General features: G+C 43.2%; 1 protein-coding gene across 2 annotated transcripts in view; it reads left to right on the top strand.

Annotated features, from left to right (window-relative positions):
- LOC124015682 overlaps positions 1-15,877 on the top strand; it is a 37,455-nt gene extending 21,578 nt beyond the window's left edge. Inside the window, exons 11-20 of one of the 2 annotated variants that reach the window (XM_046331081.1) lie at positions 2,618-2,767; positions 2,990-3,199; positions 4,108-4,260; positions 8,129-8,346; positions 8,529-8,712; positions 8,900-9,058; positions 9,412-9,549; positions 9,679-9,744; positions 11,709-13,424; positions 15,451-15,877. In XM_046331081.1, the coding sequence (XP_046187037.1) occupies positions 2,618-2,767; positions 2,990-3,199; positions 4,108-4,260; positions 8,129-8,346; positions 8,529-8,712; positions 8,900-9,058; positions 9,412-9,549; positions 9,679-9,744; positions 11,709-13,400 (2,970 nt within the window). In that variant the 3' untranslated portion in view covers positions 13,401-13,424; positions 15,451-15,877. Of the gene's footprint in view, positions 1-2,617; positions 2,768-2,989; positions 3,200-4,107; positions 4,261-8,128; positions 8,347-8,528; positions 8,713-8,899; positions 9,059-9,411; positions 9,745-11,708; positions 13,425-15,450 lie in introns of both variants that reach the window. The other variant, XM_046331080.1, reaches the window with a different exon arrangement.
- Positions 15,878-17,212: the final 1,335 nt, after the last annotated feature.

The following is a 17,212-nucleotide window of genomic DNA, read 5'->3' as shown; positions in this document are numbered from 1 at the left end:
GTTACATTGGGAAATTTATACTGAACAAAAATATAAATGTAAAGTGTTGGACCCATGTTTCATGAGCTGAATTAAAATATCGCAGAATATTTCCATATGCACAAAAATCTTATTTCTCTCAAATTTTCAGCATAAATTTGTTTACATCCATGTTAGTGAGCATTTCTCATTTTCCAAGATAATACATCCACCCGACAGGCGTGGCATATCAAGAAGCTGATTAAACAGCATGATCAATACCAGTGGCGATTTTAGCATTTAAATCTTGTTGGGGCAAACAAAAACTTTTTTTTTAATGCATGCCAGCAAAGCTACTACACAAAACAACACTAAACAATACATGAATTGCACTATAAATGGCGACAAGTGGTGCCCACAAACTCTGAGTGCCTACATAAAGCTGTCACAACAGCAGAGCTTTCTTTCCAGCACAATGGAGTCAATCCTTGCCATCGCTACACCTGGCTATCAGCAGAGCCTTGTCTGGCAGCGACACAATTCATTCAGCCTCGTTACTGCCTTTTAAAAAACAAAGATGATATGGCTGACCATATCACCCGGGCATATTACATAAATTATGCAGCAGTACATAAAACATTTTTGGAATCACCTTGTTGTCCTTTGGCAAATTGTCATCAATAAATATTATTTACAATTCCGAGTTGGATGACCGTTCAAAACGTATTTTCCCGCTCTGACTTCCCAACTGCAATGCTTGCGATTAGCCACTGTCACTGATTCCTTCCAAACAACTCATTGTTGAATTTGCTATTTCCAAATTGTTGTGTAATGTTTATGTCCAATGGCCGATGTGCATCGATACATTTTATCTATATTTTCTCATCATTATATTTCTTCATATGACAAGGATTAAAAAGGATTTGCCAGTAGACTTGATTCACGAATCATGATGATGACTGCTAGCTAAAATTATGAAAGTAAGACATTAACATGATCAGTCCAATCACAGCTACTGGACATGGAACGTGATTTGACGTAATTTCTGTGGCTAATGACCGTGAGCCTACCAAAAGAACATGCAAACAGGCAAGCCCCCCCTCAAAAAAAGGAGGAAAAAATAATATATATACATTTATTTATATATTTTTGCAAATGTGGGTCACCTGCCGTGAATGACGGGTTGCCACTGATTATTACATAGGTCCACATTGTTCTGGGGACAATAAAAGGCCACTCTATAATGTGCAGTTTTGCCACACAACACTGCCACAGATGTTTCAAGTTTTGAGGGAGAGTGCAATTGGTATGCTGACTGCAGGAGAGTCCACCAGAGCTGTTAAGATAGCTGTCAGATAATTGAATGTCCATTTCTCTACCATAAGCTGTCTCCAATGTAGTTTTAGAGAATTTGGCAGTACGTCCAACCGTCCTCACAACCGCAGACCACGCATAACCACGCCAACCCAGGACATCCACACCCGGCATCTTCACCTGCGGGATCGTCTGAGACCAGACACCCGCCCAGCTGATGAAACTCTGGGTTTGTACAACTGAAAGAAATTCTGCACAAACTGTCAGAAACCGTCTCAGGGAAGCTCATCCGAGTGCTCGTCATTCTCACCAGGGTCTTAACCTGACTGCAGTTCGGTGTTGTAACTGACTTCAGTGGGCAACTGCTCACCTTCCATGGCCACTGGCATACTGGAGAAGTGTGCTCTTCATGGATGAATCCTGGTTTCAACTGTACTGGGTAGATGGCAAATAGCGTGTATGCCATTGTGTGGGTGAGCAGTTTGTCGATGTCAACGTTGTGAACAGAGTGCCCCATGGTCTCAGTTGGGTTATGCTGTTATGCTGATGTCAACAGGCATGAGCTACAGACAACAAACAAAATTGCATTTTACCGATGGCAATTTGAATGCCATGACAAGATCCTGAGGCCCAGTGTCGTGCCATTCATCCGCCGCCAATAACCTCATGTTTCAGCATTAAAATGCACGGCCCTGTGTTGCAAGGATCTGTTCAGAATTATTGGATGATGCAAATGTCCCAGTTCTTCGATGGCCTGCATACTCACCAGACATGTCACCGATTAAATGTTTGGGAATACGACAGCGTGTTCTAGTTCCCGCCAATATCCAGCAACTTTGCACAGTCATTGAAGAGGAGTGGGACTTCATTCCACAGGCCACAATCAACAGCCTGATCAGCTCAGTGTGAAGGAGATGTGTTGCGCTGCATGAGGCAAATGGTGGGCACACCAGATCCTTCTGATAAGGTATCTATGACCAACAGATCCATATATGTATTTCCAGTCATGTGAAACCCATAGATTAGGGCCTAATTCATTTATTTCAATTTAATTACTTCCTTATATGAACTGTAACTTATTGAAACGTTTGACTGTTGCATGTTGCGTTTATATTTTTGTTCAGTATATGTATGATGAGATTTGCAGGGGCTATCAGAGTTGGGGTCTTTAATTCTGGCAAAGGGTTTAAATTGAACATTACTTTCATTATTTTCCTATTCACCAATAGAATTTACAATTCAGAAATGTATAAATGTGACTGTTAAAATGGAAAATATTTTATTTTATCCTACAAAATGACATAATCGACTAGAGCAAAGATTTATGTTCCATGCTTTGGTACAGGAAAAGCCAGGGTCAACCCAAGGTCAGCACAAAGGTGGTGTGAAGATGGAGGACCTCCTTGGCCAAGTGGAGACGCTATGGGAAGTTCTGAGGAGAAGACATCATAGAAGCATGATTGATGCAAACAGCTCTGAGAGGCTCAACTTGGAGGTATTGATTATTGGTGTCTATATACTGATCTGGGCCTGTATTAAAAGTGTCTCAAAGTCGGAGTGCTGATGTAGGATCAGTTACGTATTTTACATCATATTAATAAGATTATATGGATAGGGGGACCTGATCCTAGATCAGCACTCCTATTCTGAGACACTCTTTGGTTCCCAGAGGGCAATGTATGCAGTACTGAAGACAAATCCATGCTATCCTTTGTAGAAGGATGACAATCATGAGACAGACAAGGATCGGCTCGAAGGACGCATGTCAGAATACAAGGCAACCACGGAAAACGTGGAATTCTGGAGCGTCCCAGAAGTCAAGGATCTCTCTGAGACATTGGAGGAAAAGAACAGAGGAATGCTGACAGAGCTGCTTAGGTGTCTTGACCAGGATGAAAACTTTGATCATTGTGAGGTAGAGGAACAGGTAAGGTTTCAGCTTTTTCCATTCGCGTGGATTTCCAATGCCACTTTATTAATGTCCTCCTTGCAAGTCCGTTTCCTCAAACCTCCGTAAAAGGAAGGTGGGGTGTTTTTCTTCTTCTAGATACATACACTCCCACTAAACCTCCTTTTAGACCTCAACAAGACATGGTCACTGGCCTTGCAGGCAAAGCTAACCACACTCCAATTCTATCATCAGATAACTCAATTAGATTAATACAGCCACAATCTACCAAAATACTGAATAATTATTTGAGTATCATGGCAGACCCTTACTGGACAAATGGATGACCAGGGGTGCATGGACCACCCTATGGAGGAATTAGTGGGGGTCCTGGAGGATCTTGGTGAAGCAGTGGAGAAAAGAGGACATTCCCTCTATCAAAGTCAAGACATCCAAGAACTTATGAGTCAGATAGGAGTTAACTGAACAGTTTTTTATTTGGATGTGGTCCTCTGTAGCTCAGTTGGTAGAGTATGGTGCTTGCAACGCCAGGATAATGGGTTTGTTTCCCAGGAACCCCCATAAGTGAAATATGCATGCATGACTAAGTCCCTTTGGATAAAATTGTCTGCTAAATGGCATTTATTATATGATTATTTTCTGTTGCTTTTAACATACAAAAACACCACAAATTTGCACACTGTGCTTGTAGAGTTTCACAAACTGAACAATAGTAACAGAAACAGACTGATTTTACTAGCATTGACTGGTTGAAGTAGTGTAACCAGTCAATGCTAGTAAAGACAAGCTGTTTCTGCTACTATTGTTCAGTTTGTGAAACTCTACAAGCACAAAGTCATTCTTTACCTATGGGCTAAAATAAAAATCTGCAATGCCCCCTCTCCTCTGTTCTCTTCTCTCCTTTCGTCTCCTCTCCTCTACTATAGCAATCAACACTGAAGCTGCGCATCAACCAGCTCTTGTCCAGGTGTGCAGAGTTCAGCATGGACATTCTGGACACTGAGACAGACATGGCGGTCAGATGTGAGCCCAATAGTTCTGAACTCGAGGGACTGCAGGAGCAACAGGATGAGCTAGAGGTATATACAGTATATGTATGTGTGTTAAAAAGAGGACATTCCCTCTATTAAAGTCCAAGACATCAAAGAACTTAGGAGTCAGGTTGACTGAACAGTTTTTGATTTGGATGTGGTCCTCTGTAGCTCAGTTGTTAGAGCATGGTGCTTGCAATGCCAGGATAGTGGGTTTGATTCCCAGGACCTGTCATCTGATAGGGTACCAGTCAAAAGTTTGGACACACTTATTCATTCAAGGGTTTTTCTTTATTTTTACTATCATGTAGTAACCAAAAAAGTTTTAAACAAATTAAAATAGGTTTTATATTTTTGAAGAATCTAAGTAGCCACCCTTTGCCTCGATGACAGCTTTGCACACCCTTGGCATTCTCTCAACCAGCTTCATCTGGAATGATTTTCCAACAGTCTTGAAGGAGTTCCCACATATGCTGAGCACTTGTTGACTGCTTTTCCTTCACTCTGTGGTCCAACTCATCCCAAACCATCACAATTGGTTTGAGGTTGGGTGATTGTGCAGGCCAGGTCATCTGATGCAGCACACCATCACTCTCCTTCTTGTTAAAATAGCCCTCGCACAGCCTGGAGGTGAATTTTAGGTCATTATCCAAATGATAGTCCCACTAAGCGCAAACCAGATGGGATGGCGTATCACTGCAGAATGCTGTGGTAGCCATGCTGGTTAAGTGTGCCTTGAATTCGAAATAAATCACAGACAGTGTCACCAGCAAAGTATCATCACACCACCTCCTCCATGCTTCACCATGGGAACTACAAATGCCGAGATCATCCGTTCACCTACTCTGCGTCTCACAAAGACACAGTGGTTGGAACCAAAAATCTCAAATTTGTTTGATATGAATAATTAACGATTATATACTTAACTAATAGTAAGACATGTCTGTTCTAGTAATGCTGTCTTTCTGTAAAGGGATGTGGTTTCCACTAACGTCCTGCCGTTAGTCTGGGAGTATAGTCAAGCAATGGGTTTTGCTTGAGATCGCTTGAGCTGACAATGATTTAAAAACCTAAAGTTCCCAAAGAAGTGGCCTCCATCATTCTATTTATTTATTTTTTATGTTTCTTTGTGATAGTTACATTTACATTACATTTAAGTCATTTAGCAGACGCTCTTATCCAGAGCGACTTACAAATTGGTGCATTCACCTTATGACATCCAGTAGAACAGTCACTTTACAATAGTGCATCTAAATCTTAAAGGGGGGTGAGAAGGATTACTTATCCTATCCTAGGTATTCCTTAAAGAGGTGGGGTTTCAGGTGTCTCTGGAAGGTGGTGATAGACTCCGCTGTCCTGGCGTCGTGAGGGAGTTTGTTCCACCATTGGGGGGCCAGAGCAGTGAACAGTTTTGACTGGGCTGAGCGGGAACTGTACTTCCTCAGCGGTAGGGAGGCGAGCAGGCCAGAAGTGGATGAACGCAGTGCCCTTGTTTGGGTGTAGGGCCTGATCAGAGCCTGGAGGTACTGAGGTGCCGTTCCCCTCACAGCTCCGTAGGCAAGCACCATGGTCTTGTAGCGGATGCGAGCTTCAACTGGAAGCAAGTGGAGAGAGCGGAGGAGCGGGGTGACGTGAGAGAACTTGGGAAGGTTGAACACCAGACGGGCTGCGGCGTTCTGGATGAGTTGTAGGGGTTTAATGGCACAGGCAGGAGCCCAGCCAACAGCGAGTTGCAGTAATCCAGACGGGAGATGACAAGTGCCTGGATTAGGACCTGCGCCGCTTCCTGTGTGAGGCAGGGTCGTACTCTGCGGATGTTGTAGAGCATGAACCTACAGGAACGGGCCACCGCCTTGATGTTAGTTGAGAACGACCGGGTGTTGTCCAGGATCACGCCAAGGTTCTTAGCGCTCTGGGAGGAGGACACAATGGAGTTGTCAACCGTGATGGCGAGATCATGGAACGGGCAGTCCTTCCCCGGGAGGAAGAGCAGCTCCGTCTTGCCGAGGTTCAGCTTGAGGTGGTGATCCGTCATCCACACTGATATGTCTGCCAGACATGCAGAGATGCGATTTCGCCACCTGGTCATCAGAAGGGGGAAAGGAGAAGATTAATTGTGTGTCGTCTGCATAGCAATGATAGGAGAGACCATGTGAGGTTATGACAGAGCCAAGTGACTTGGTGTATAGCGAGAATAGGAGAGGGCCTAGAACAGAGCCCTGGGGGGACACCAGTGGTGAGAGCGCGTGGTGAGGAGACAGTCGAAATAAATCACAGACAGTCTCTGAACTTTCCAACCCGGAAGTTGGAGCGAGGTGAAGGTAGAGAGCCATGCGTCCTCCGAAACACAACCCTGCCAAGCCGCAACCCTGCCAACCGGTCAAGGCCGGCTGTGACACAGCCTGGGATTGAACCCAGGTCTGTAGTGACGTCTCAAGCACAGTGCCTTAGACTGCCGCGCCATTCGGGAGGCTGACCTCCATCATTCTAAAATGGAAGAAGATTGGAACCACCAAGACTTCCTAGAGCTGGCCGCCCGGCCAAACTGAGCCATCGGGGGAGAAGGTTCTTGGTCAGGGAGGGGACCAAGAACCCGATGGTCACTCTGACAGAGCTCCAAACTTTCTCTGTGGAGATGGGAGAGTCTTCCACGAGGACAACCATCTCTACAGCACTCTACCAATCAGGCCTTTATGGTAGACTGGCCAGACGGAAGCCACTCCTCAGTAAAAGGCACATGACATCCCGCTTGGAGTTTGCCAAAGGCACCTAAAGGACTCAGACCATGAGAAACAAGATTCTCTGGTCTGATGAAAGCAAGATTGAAATCTGAATGGTCTGAATGCCAAGCGTCATGTCTGGAGGAAACCTGACACCATCCCTAAGGTGAAGCATGGTGGTGGCAGCATCATGCTGTGGGGATGTTTTTCAGCAGCTGGGACTGGGAGACTAGTCAGGATCGAGGCAAAGATGAATGGAGCTAACTACAGAGAGATTCTTGATGAAAACCTGCTCCAGAGCACTCAGGACCTTAGAATGGGCAAAGGTCCACCTTCCAACAGGACAACAACCCTAAGCACACAGCCAAGACAGCGTAGGAGTGGCTTCAGGACAGTCTCTGAATGTCCTTGAGTGGCCCAGCCAGAGACCGGACTTGAACCTGATCAAACATCTCTGGAGAGACCTGAAAATAGCTGTGCAGCGACGATCCCTATCCAACCTGACAGAGCTTGAGAGGATCTGCAGAGAATGAGAGAAACTCCACAAATACAGATGTGCCAAGCTTGAGGCATCATACCCAAGAAGACTCAAGGCTGTAATTTCTGCCAAAGGTGCTTCAACAAAGTACTGTGTAAAGGGTATAAATACTTATGTAAATGTTATATTTCAATGTTTTATTTAATACATTTGCAAAAAATGTTTGAATAGTGCTGTAACGTAACAAAATGTGGAAAAAGTCTAGAGGTCTGAATGCACTGTTCAGTCCAGTGTCTTCAGAGATATTGTGTATGCTTCAGCTTTCTTTAACGCTCCATAGCATTGTATTTTAAAAAAACTCTAGAATTGTCAGATCTCATCTCAGTCATAGACTTTACACCTGTGTTAAAATTTCGAACATCATTAATAAAGGATATTTCTCTCAAACTATCCAGCATAAGCTGTCAATAGTGTAATCTTGGCTATCCAGTCATGATACATGATGAGTTCAATCATACTAGCCATGGTGTCCCTCTGTAGATTGAAAGACCAGGAAAAAATATAGATTTTGTTTTTATAGCAGAATACAACCCTATGTCCATTATCTATCATAAGATTATGACAGGCGTTATTTGTTATTAGTTATTAGTTCAACTCACCTGCGAGAGTGTAATTGTTCCACATACAGTATACAACATACAGTATGATCTTCTTTCAGAGGGACTATCAGGTCATAAAAGAGGAGGTGGAGGAGATTGAGGGACTGGCTTCGCAACTACAGGTCCTCCTACCTGAGATGGCAGGGGCTTTGGGGGAGAACGTCCATGCGACCCAGCAAGCTTGGCAGGAGTTGGGCTGGAGCATCGCAGAGAACCAATGCAACCTCCAACAATTTCGGCAACTGCAAGATTTTCTTAGGGCCTACCTGTCCATGATGTAAGGGATTACACATACAGTGTGATGTCAAATATTGTTCTTGGTACAATTGGTTCAACTGGAATGTTGCACCTGTTTTGTCCTGAATAATGTACATGTATATGTTTAGTGCTCATGAATGCTTATTGTAATAACCAATTTACCTACTGAGCCCCCCCCCCTCTCCTCTCCCTCCCATACAGCTCATGGACAGAGGACACACAGACTTGCATTTTCTCAGAGGCTTCAGCCCAGCAGTGGAGATTGGCAGAATCAAGTGTTCCATCTGAGCTAGATCTGAGGATAGAGCAGAAGTTTGACGAGTTTGACAAGCTCGCTGCTGCTGGGCAGAAGCTTATCAAGGAGCGACATCACTTGGCAGATATTGTGAGTTATTTTACAACAGGTGTCACAAACATATTTTGCCCTGTGGACTACAGCCTTTGAAAAGACTGATTAATTAAATTATTTTCTACTTTCCCTTGTTTTAAAATTGGAACTAGTCTATTAGCACAAACCCCAAATGACCCAACCATTAGAAGAGACTGAAAATATCTGGCAACTGTTTCTACAGATAAAGGAGAGGACTGAGGAACTGCAAAGCATGCTGGGATGGATCCTGGTGTACTGGAGGGCACAGAAAGACCAGCTAGGTCGGGAGAGGTCAGGTGATTCAAGAAGAAGTGATGCCCCTCAGGGAGACGCAACCAGATTTTCACAAGGCCAACCCCAGGTAGGATATCCCTGCTACCCCCTAAATAATGTATTATAATAATAAATAATAAAAGGATATCCCTGCTTTCACATCAATACGATATTTATTCGTAATAACAAATTCTTTCAGAACAATACCACTGTTCTCTATTAGAATTCGACACATTTAATGCACTGAACTATATCGCTGTGGTGAAGCTACTGTGTACATGTGTATAGAAGACCACGTGCTTTCTGACGATATTCAACCTGCCCAAATCTTGGCAAAATATGCTCCTAAGGATCAAGGCTTATTGCACAAAACCTAAAAAATAATTGTAAAAATACTTGAAATTAGAGTTATTGAACAAAAATCTTTGGTTTTCTTTGCAGAATCTATCCTCTCTGGCAGAACACAAGTCCTCGGAAAGACTGTCCACAAAGCACAGGCTGATGGTGGCGAGCAGGTTTGAAGGACCACAAAAATCCCAACCGGGGATAGGTCACCATGGAGAAAACTTTGCCAAGCTGGTAAACGTCACACCACACATCCCCTTGGCTGTGGCAGTAAATTCGCCCAGCATTATCCTTGAAGAGCCCTGTGCTACTGTCACCTCACTGGGCAGCAGCATCAACCTCATCCTCAGTTTTGATCAACAGCCACCAGGGGGCAGTCTGCAACAGGGGCCAGTGGAGCCAAGGCAGGCAGTGGAACCTGTGCATAGGGTGAGTACAGATCACCACATATTCATATGTACATACCACAAGACAACATCAACCAAATTAAAAGGGAGGATGCAAAGTTTTGGACAACAGTCAAATTTGAATTATGTTGCTGTAGATGTCTGTAAGCAGGTAGTTGACCCAACGTGTACGATGATGTTATACTGTCAAGTCTACCTAAAAGGCACAAATACACAACATGGCCAAATGTATGTGGACACCCCTTCAAATTAGTGGATTCGGCTATTTCATCCACACCTGTTGCTAACGGGTGTATAAAATTGAGCACACCGCCATGCAATGTCCGTAGACAAACATTGGCAGTAGAATGGCTTATACTGAAAAGCTCAGTGACATTCCATGTGGCACCGTCATAGGATGCCACCTTCCAAACAAGTCAGTTTGAACATTTCTGCCCTGGTCAACTGTAAGTGGAAACGTCTAGAAGCAACAACGGCTCAGCCGCGAAGTGGTTGGCCCCACAAGCTCACAGAACGGACCGCCGAGTGTGAAGCGCGGAAAAATCGTCTGTCCTTGGTTGCAACATTCACTATCGAGTTCCAAACTGCCTCTGGAAGCTACGCCAGCGCAAGAACTGTTTGTCGGGAGCTTCATGAAATGGATTTCCATGGCCGAGCAGCTGCACACACACACTTCACCATCTGGCAGTTCAACAAACAAAATCGGGGTTTGGCGGATACCAGGGGAACGCTACCTGCCCCAATGCATAGTGCCAACTGTAACGTTTGGGGGAGGAGGAATAATGGTCTGGGGCTGTTTTTCCATGGTTCAGCCAAGGCCCCTTAGGTACAGGGAAGGGAATATTAACCCTACAGCATACAGTGACACTCTAGACCAGGAGTGGGCAATTCCAGTCATCGGGGGCCTGATTGGTGTCACAGTTTTGCCCCAGCTTACCCACCTGACTCCAATAATCACCTAATCATGATCTTCATTTTTAATATGCAATTTGATTAATCAGCTGTGTTTGCTAGGGATGTAGAAAAAGTGTGACACCAATCAGGCCCTAGAGGATTGAAGTTGCCCACCTCTGTTCTAGATGATTGGTTAACTTCAACTTTGTGGCAACAATTTGGGGAAGGCCCTTTCCAGTTTAAGCATGACAATGACCCCGTGCACAAAGTGAGGTCCATACAGAAATGGTTTGTCGGGATCGGTGTGGAAGAACTTGACTGGTCTGCAGAGAGCCCTGAACTCAACCCCATCAAACACCTTTAGGATGAATTGAAATGCCAATTGCGAGCCTCACTAATGTTCTTATTGCTGAATGGAAGCAAGTCCCCACAGCAATGTTCCAACATCTAGTGAAAAGCCTTCCCAGAAGAGTGGAGGCTATTATAGCAGCAAAAGTGGGGACCAACTCCATATTAATGCCCATGATCGACGAGCAGGTGTCCACATACTTTTGGCCATGCAGTGTATTTTAACACAAAACATCTAGTAGAACCTCAAGACTTTCAGGCACATTTCTATTGTGTTTATCTTAAAAAGCTTTAGACTGGGATAGGGAGAGCTGATCCTAATGGCCTAGAGCGGCTATTAGTAAAGGAATGTGCTGTAAGATTTCTGTAAGGTCCCCCATTCCAGAAGTGGTGTTTCATCAACTTGGCTCACACTCAGTGGATTAGTCATGGTCAAGCCATTGCCACTGCAGCTGGCTATGAGACCACCTCATCTCCATGTGATTTTGATAAGTTTTGCAGAATGTGTGATCCCACTTTGAAGGCTTGCAGCTGAAGTAATGTCTTAAAATAACGTACAGTATTTTCCTACAGAATCAACTACATATTTCATAAAGTTTGCATGAGTATCAAATTGGTTCTTCGTAAATTAATCTAAAATGTCTTTGATCATGGTTGCATAAGCATTTAACTTCAAGGATAATGAAAGTCTCATTTTGCAGAGTTTTGTATTTTAATACATCCAATTATCTTAATCTTTTTCAGGTGAGCACCTATCTGCAAGTCACAGATGGAAGTCCTGTTTTTGAAGAGGTGGCATCGCCTCATATCACAGACACGAGCCACATGTCGACCACCATTTCCACAAGCTCAACCAAAGCCACTTTCATACCCCAAGTCAGGACTGTCTTGCTCCCCACCTTACCCAGAACCAGTACCACCTCTACCTTAAACCTGAAGGGACCGATGAAGAGGAGGAAGAAAATTACACACAGGCACACTGTGACTGGCATTATCGGAATGCCCAAGCCGGAGGGGGTTACTACCGTGCCCATCGGCGACACACACAGAGCCTACACCTGGCCACTGGAGGATAAGAAGGAATGCCATGCCAAACAAGGGAGTCCAGTTAATACAGAACTCCAACTGTATATCAAAAATAATTCTGTGGTGAGTGTCATAGATGGAAACTCTTCAGATAAGTCAAGCATTCCTACCGTTCCTACCATCCAGGGGCATTTCTTGCATGGGCCCAATGAGATGACCATTAGGCAAGACAAGAGCCACTATGGCGTTATCCCTCTTGGGTCGATGTTGAGCTTTGACCTACCCAAGGATTGGGGGAAAATCTCACAGATAGGTGCAAAAGACCTCACAACAGAGAAAGTGCCTTCTGAAGCCAATGGGGACCATGCCAGTCCACCTTTGAATCTGTATATCTTAAACACACTCGGTCAGACTCACGTATCGTCCAAAGTAATTGGACAGACTTTTGCCCTTAGTCCAGAGAAGGAAAGGCATCTTGAAGCTGATGGGGAACATGACAGTCCGAATGGTTCACCTTCGATTCTATGTAGACCGCCAGGATCAAATACACTCAGTCGAACTCAGAAAGTGATTGGGCAGAATTTCACCCTCAGTCCAGGGGAGGAAAGTATATGCAAAACAGGGGACTTTGCTGGTCAAAATGGTTCACCTTTGAATCTATACAAATTGGCAGACTCAAACACACTCAGTCAGACTCACAAAGTGATTGGACATACTTTCACCCTCAGTCCAAAAGAGGAAAGGAGCTGCGAAACAGCAAGGCAGGACTCGCAGAAGGTGAGCGCAGAGTCTGTTTCTCTTTTGGTTCAGTGTATCTCGCTTCCTGAGAAAGATGACGTCTATCACGACCTAAGATGTGCCACAAGGAGTCCTGCCCTTGCTGCTGGACATGAGAACATTTTCTCCAGCACTGTTGGTATCCACGATGAGGATAGGGTTGAGATTTCTATTCCAGTGGCCATTTTGGACTCTAACAAACAACGCACTGAACCAAACTGCAGCAGCTCGATGCATGACCACACCCGCACTGAACCGTCACAGAACCACAAGCACAACTGTTTAAGTGTTCACACTAAGATTCAAGACCTCAATAACCACATATACTTCCCTTCTGCAAAGAGACAATTCACTTTCCAAAGTGCACTTCGAGTTGTAGAGATCAAGGTCTTGTCTACTGTGTCTGAAGACTCCACATGGATGGGTGTGCGCAGGTCTGGACGAGTCATTGTGTGCTCTGAGGACAACTGTTGCGTGTGCTCCGACAGCTCCGCACCAATGATGGTATTGGAAAAAGAAACTTCACCCAAAAGAGAACCAGATCATATTCATCCTGATCATTGGCAGTTTGAGGAGGAGGAAGAGGAGCTGGAGGATATTTGGAATGGCACAGACCGGGAAAGAGCGCCTTGAATTACTGTGGTCCAAAAATACGAGGTATGTAGATCAACAAAAGTGTCCATCTTATATTTGTATATATCTGCACTCATAACACACACACACACACAAACACGCACACACGCACACACAATGCATCTGCAATAGTGTAATATACATACATTCTTGCATTAATATTTCTACACACAAACCAGCTGATTTCATACTGCAAAGTGTAGCCTAAGTAAATACAGTGGGGCAAAAAAAAATTTAGTCAGCCACCAATTGTGCAAGTTCTCCCACTTAAAAAGATGAGAGGCCTGTAATTTTCATCATAGGTACACTTTAACTATGACAGACAAAATGAGAAGAAAAAAAATCCTGAAAATCCCATTGTAGGATTTTTTACAAATTTATTTGCAAATTATGGTGGAAAATAAGTATTTGGTCAATAACAAAAGTTTATCTCAATACTTTGTTATATACCCTTTGTTGGCAATGACAGAGGTCAAACGTCTTCACAAGGTTTTCACACACTGTTGCTGGTATTTTGGCCCATTCCTCCATGCAGATCTTCTCTAGAGCAGTGATGTTTTGGGGCTATTGCTGGGCAACACAGACTTTCAACTCCCTCCAAAGATTTTCTATGAGGTTGAGATCTGGAGACTGGCTAAGCCACTCCAGGACCTTGAAATGCTTCTTACGAAGCCACTCCTTCGTTGCACAGGCTGTGTGTTTGTAATCATTGTCATGCTGAAAGACCCAGCCACGTTTCATCTTCAATGCCCTTGCTGATGGAAGGAGGTTTTCACTCAAAATCTCACGATACATGGCCCCATTCATTCTTTCCTTTACACGGACCAGTCGTCCTGGTCCCTTTGCAGAAAAACAGCCCCAAAGCATGATGTTTCCAGCCCCATGCTTCATAGTAGGTATGGTGTTCTTTGGATGAAACTCCGCATTCTTTGTCCTCCAAACATAACGAGTTGAGTTTTTACCAAAAAGTTATATTTTGGTTTCATCTGACCATATGACATTCTCCCAATCTTCTTCTGGATCATCCAAATGCTCTCAAGCAAACTTGAGACGGGCCTGGACATGTGTCCCGCTGCTTAAGCCAGTACGTCTGGCACTGCAGGATTTGAGTCCCTGGCGGCGTAGTGTGTTACTGATGGTAGGCTTTGTTACTTTGGTCCCAGCTCTCTGCAGGTCATTCACAATGGCCCCCCGTGTGGTTCTGGGATTTTTGCTCACCGTTCTTGTGATAATTTTGACCCCACAGGGTGAGATCTTGCGTGGAGCCCCAGATCGAGGGAGATTATCAGTGGTCTTGTATGTCTTCCATTTCCTAATAATTGCTCCCACAGTTGATTTCTTCAAACCAAGTTGCTTACCTATTGCAGATTCAGTCTTCCCAGCCTGGTGCAGGTCTACAATTTTGTTTTTGTTGTCCTTTGACAGCTCTTTGGTCTTGGCCAAAGTGGAGTTTGGAGTGTGACTGTTTGAGGTTGTGGACATGTGTCTTTTATACTGATAACACGTTCCAACAGGTGCCATTAATACAGGTAACGAGTGGAGGACAGAGGAGCCTCTTAAATAAGAAGTTACAGGTCTGTGAGAGCCAGAAATCTTGCTTGTTTGTAGGTGACCAAATACTTATTTTCCACCCTAATTTGCAAATCAATTAATTAAAAATCCTACAACGTGATTTTCAGATTTTTTTTCTTCTAATTTTGTCTGTCAAAGTTGAAGTGTACCTATGATGAAATTTACAAGCCTCTCATATTTTTAAGTGGGAGAACTTGCACAATTGGTTGCTGACTAAATACTTTTTTGTCCCACTTTAAGTAACATTGATTTAGATTTCAGACTTTTACATTTCAATTCTAAATCAAGTTCTACATGGACACCGCATTAGGAAAAGCTTGAAGTGTATGCATGTCTGTTTTAACACCATTTTAACACCTTTTGATACAGCCTGAACATTCTGAGTGAACAATTGTCTGAAAGAGATTGAACTGGTTTTGCCTTGAACAACTCAATTTTAATCCTCAATGTATTCTCATGTTCCTTCTTCTCCCACCAGGTGGTGACCATGCCACACTGAAGCACAGACCAGTGACCAACCAGCCAGAGATTAAAGTGCCCCTAAACGTATAGCGTCTCCGAGTAGGAGTGCTGATCTAGGATTAGTTTGCTTTTTTTTAGATCATAATGAATAAGATTATATGACAGATCCTAGATCAGCACTCCTACTCTGAGATGCTTTGTGGGATTCGGACCCAGATCTATGATCAGTTTATTCTCCCCCTTTTCCAATCTTGACTCCAAATGGACTTTTACTTCACATTGTCTCAGTGACATTAGAGGACTATCGTGTGCAAGCAGCAGTGGTGGAAAAAGTACTCAATTGTCATACCTTAATAGAAAATGACTCAAGTCAAACAGTACACTATTACTTGAGTAAAAGTCCAAAGGTATTTGGTTTTAAATATACTTAAGTATCAAAAGTAAATTGAATTGCTAAAATGTACTTAAGTATCAAAAGTAAAAGTATAAACCACTTCAAATTGCTTATATTTAGCAAACCAGATGGCACAATAATAAAACAAATGTTTTAATTGACGGATAGTACTTTGGGTGTCAGGGAAAATGTATGGAGTAAAAAGTATATTATTTTCTTTAGGAATTAAAAATTAAAAGTTGGCAAAAATATAAATAGTAAAGTACAGATATCCCCCCCAAAATACTTAAGTACTTTAGACTTTACAGTCTGCAAGAATCTCACTACAGGAGACTGAAAACATTCATACAAGACCAAAGTAGTCATGCATGTACTGTTCTTTAATAAGGGAAATTAGACAGAATTCCCCATATTAAACTCTTACCTGTGATTTTGACTTGGTATCCTCAACCCTTTTTTTAACCCTTATTTTACCAGGTAAGTTACACATTCTCATTTACAGCAATGACCTGGGGAATAGTTACATGGGAGAGGAGGGGGTGATGAATGAGCCAATTGGAAGCTGGGGATGATTAGGTGGTCATGATGGTATGAAGGCCAGATTGGGAATTTAGCCAGGACATCGGGGGTTAACACCCCTACTCTTATAAGTGCCATGGGATCTTTAGAGACCACAGAGAGTCAGGACATCCCATACCAAACGTCCCATACCAAAGATGGCTTTCCACTCAATAATTGATGGATGTCAATGGACAATGGAGGGCCGAAGCATTACAATCTTTGTGACTCTTTCCATTGGTTACTGGCTGTTACCATGAATTGACTGCCTGATACAACATAAAACAATACACATTACTATATTGAAACAATCAGACACTTGATGCAGGGTCACAAGTAGTGCAATACACTGAACTGAATAGACTTACCCCATTGAATACCATACAAGACGATCAAAATGTATTTGCTCCTTCTCTTTAATGCCAATTGGTGTCTGATTTCTTTCAACTGTGTATGAATTGCATGCAGGGCACATAAAGAAAGAACTGCCATTGATACCTATTTTAATCTGCTGTACAGTAGACTATCATTTATAATTGTAATCACTTTTGTAAAGAAAAAATAAATAAATCAAAGATAATTTGCAGTCGCTGTTCATATTGAATTGAAGTGGTTTGTCCGTTTATTAGTTGTAATAGAGAAACCTATTTCAGGTTATCATGAAGAAGTTCAACCTCTCATACTCGTTCAATGAATTTGAAGTATCTAGGAAGATTGCCTTTTACGAGTAGACATTTTAGATGGTCAGGCTCAGATATATTCACTTTATTATTGTTACAAAAAGCAAGGCAACTTGTAGTCCAATTCGTGGCTGTGCAAACTTCCA

Source organism: Oncorhynchus gorbuscha, linkage group LG26 (genome assembly GCF_021184085.1).
Source record: "Oncorhynchus gorbuscha isolate QuinsamMale2020 ecotype Even-year linkage group LG26, OgorEven_v1.0, whole genome shotgun sequence".
In the NCBI taxonomy this organism is placed as follows: domain Eukaryota; kingdom Metazoa; phylum Chordata; class Actinopteri; order Salmoniformes; family Salmonidae; genus Oncorhynchus; species Oncorhynchus gorbuscha.
The sequence above is the reverse complement of the archived record's forward strand: the minus strand, read 5'-3'. Positions and strand labels throughout refer to the sequence as shown.